This window comes from Scylla paramamosain, unplaced genomic scaffold, assembly GCF_035594125.1.
Source record: "Scylla paramamosain isolate STU-SP2022 unplaced genomic scaffold, ASM3559412v1 Contig2, whole genome shotgun sequence".
Lineage (NCBI taxonomy): Eukaryota > Metazoa > Arthropoda > Malacostraca > Decapoda > Portunidae > Scylla > Scylla paramamosain.
This window is the reverse complement of record NW_026973667.1, coordinates 1,525,001-1,527,500: the sequence shown is the minus strand read 5'-3', so window position 1 is coordinate 1,527,500 and position 2,500 is coordinate 1,525,001. Positions and strand designations below refer to the sequence as shown.

The 2,500-nt window shown below is 48.2% G+C and overlaps 1 protein-coding gene across 1 annotated transcript in view; it reads right to left on the bottom strand.

Annotated features, from left to right (window-relative positions):
- Positions 1 to 2,500, bottom strand: part of LOC135095919 (major facilitator superfamily domain-containing protein 4A-like) — a 26,268-nt gene that overhangs the window by 8,489 nt on the left and 15,279 nt on the right. Inside the window, exons 8-9 of the mRNA XM_063997066.1 lie at positions 1,044 to 1,183; positions 936 to 993 (exon numbers count right to left, since the gene is read on the bottom strand). Coding sequence (XP_063853136.1) covers positions 936 to 993; positions 1,044 to 1,183 — 198 coding nt within the window. The remainder of the gene's footprint in view (positions 1 to 935; positions 994 to 1,043; positions 1,184 to 2,500) is intronic.

The following is a 2,500-nucleotide window of genomic DNA, read 5'->3' as shown; positions in this document are numbered from 1 at the left end:
GTCTGTCTGTCTGTCTGTCTGTATGTATGTTTGTTTGTTTGTTTGTTTATTTGTTTGTTTTGTATGTATGTGTGGTTTTCTCTCTCTCTCTCTCTCTCTCTCTCTCTCTCTCTCTCTCTCTCTCTCTCTCTCTCTCTCTCTCTCTCTCTCTCTCTCTCTTATCACCTTTAAGATAACTAATAAATAACAGACGAATTTCATATCCTCCTCCTCCTCCTCCTCCTCCTCCTCTTCCTCCTCCTCCTCTTCGCCCTCTTCTTACTCATTGATGTTGTTGTTTTGCTTCTACTTCCTCCTCCTCCTCCTCCTCCTCCTCCTCCTCCTGTAATGGGGACACAGTTAAACCTAACCTACCTTTTGTAACACCTGACATTATAACACCTGCTCATTCTTAATTAGCGCACGTAAACTTTGTAGGAGGAGGAGGAGGAGGAGGAGGAGGAGGAGGAGGAGGAGGAGGAAGAGGAGGAGGAGGAGGAGGAGGAGAAATAACAACAACGAAAATGATAATGAAAGGGAGGAGGAAGGACAAGATGAAGAAGAAGAAGAAGAACAACAACAACAACAACAACAACAACAACAACAACAACAACAAGAACAACAACAACAACAACTGATTAAATAAATGACTTACCTAACATTAGACACACACACACACACACACACACACACACACACACACACACACACACACACACACACACACACACACACACACACACACACACATTCCTCTCATTCCTCTCTCTCTCTCTCCCTTAATTGCAACCTCTCTCTCTCTCTCTCTCTCTCTCTCTCTCTCTCTCTCTCTCTCTCTCTCTCTCTCTCTCTCTCTCTCTCTCTCTCTCTCTCTGTAAACCAAACCAAACTTTAACAACTAAACTTAACCCTTACTCCCACGCCCCCACGCCCCCACGCCCACGCCACGCCCTTACCTGCAGGCCAGACAGGATCCAGAAGGCGTATTGAATATCTGAATCATTGCTTATATCGCTGGCGGAGGCGTTGACGGAGGGGAGGCCGAAGGACAGGTTGCGGGGCACTGGGTGGGGCGGGGTCGGCTCAGGGGCGCCAGGTGGGGTGGGTTGGGGAGTTGGGGGGCCGTGCAGTCCTTGTTAAGCAGAAAGGGCTCCGCTACGAGGGGGGAGAGGAAGGCGCCCAGGCCGTAGAAGAAGTGGAGAGTCTGTGGAGGTACGTGGAGGTCAGGTGGAGGAGGAGGAGGAGGAGATAATTAATAGGAAGATGATAAAGAAGGAATAACTGATAATTGAATAAAGGGGAAGGAGGAGAAGGAAAATAAGAAGAGGAGGAGGAAGAGGAGGAGGAGGAAGAGGAGGAGGAAGAGGAGGAGGAAGATAGGGAAAAACATGGTAATATTGAAAGTAATGCATAACAAGGAGGAGGAGGAGGAGGAGGAGGAGGAGGAGGAGGAGGAGGAGGAGGAGGAGGAGGAGGAGGAGGAGGAGGAGGAGGAGGAGAAGGAAGAGATTATCTTTAAAGGGAAGACTCAGTGGATAAGATTAAAAGTCTCTCTCTCTCTCTCTCTCTCTCTCTCTCTCTCTCTCTCTCTCTCTCTCTCTCTCTCTCTCTCTCTCTCTCTCTCTCTTAGACAATACATTTTTTCGATTAAAAGGTATCAGAGAGAGAGAGAGAGAGAGAGAGAGAGAGAGAGAGAGAGAGAGAGAGAGAGAGAGAGAGAGAGAGAGAGAGAGAGAGACAGAGAGACAGACAGACAGACAGACAGACAGACAGACAGACAGACAGATAGATAGATAGACAGATAGACAGATAGACAGATAGACAGACAGACAGACAGACAGACAGACAGACAGACAGACAGATAGATAGATAGACAGACAGACAGACAGACAGACAGACAGACAGACAGACAGACAAACACCAATTAAATCTACGGAAACATCGTTAATAATTTCACTAACCACACACACACACACACACACACACACACACACACACACACACACACACACACACACACACACACACACACTAATTACTCACGCCTAACCTAACCTCACCTGCTCTTAATTAGGTCAACACACAGGTACTCTCTCTCTCTCTCTCTCTCTCTCTCCCCCACACCTGCCCACACCTCCCCATACCCTCCCACACCTGCCCAACATTTCTACACACCTGTTATTGTCAAAACACACATTCTCTATCTGTTTTTCACTTTCTCTCTCTCTCACCCCTCTCCACGCCTACCCACAGCACCCCCCTGCCTCACACACCTGCACACACCCCTCCTACACCTGTCCACACCTGTCTAATCCTGCAGGAAAGGCTCTATTCCTAGTAAAATTAGTATAAACAAATATTTTCTTTTTATTTTACTCTCTCCCTGTCTCTCTTCTCAGCTCTCACACGCCTCTCAGCCCACGCACACACATCCCCAGCCACCCACACCTGCACAGACCCTTCACACACCTGTCCATACCCGCACACACCTTCACACACCCCCACACCTACCAGAAACCCA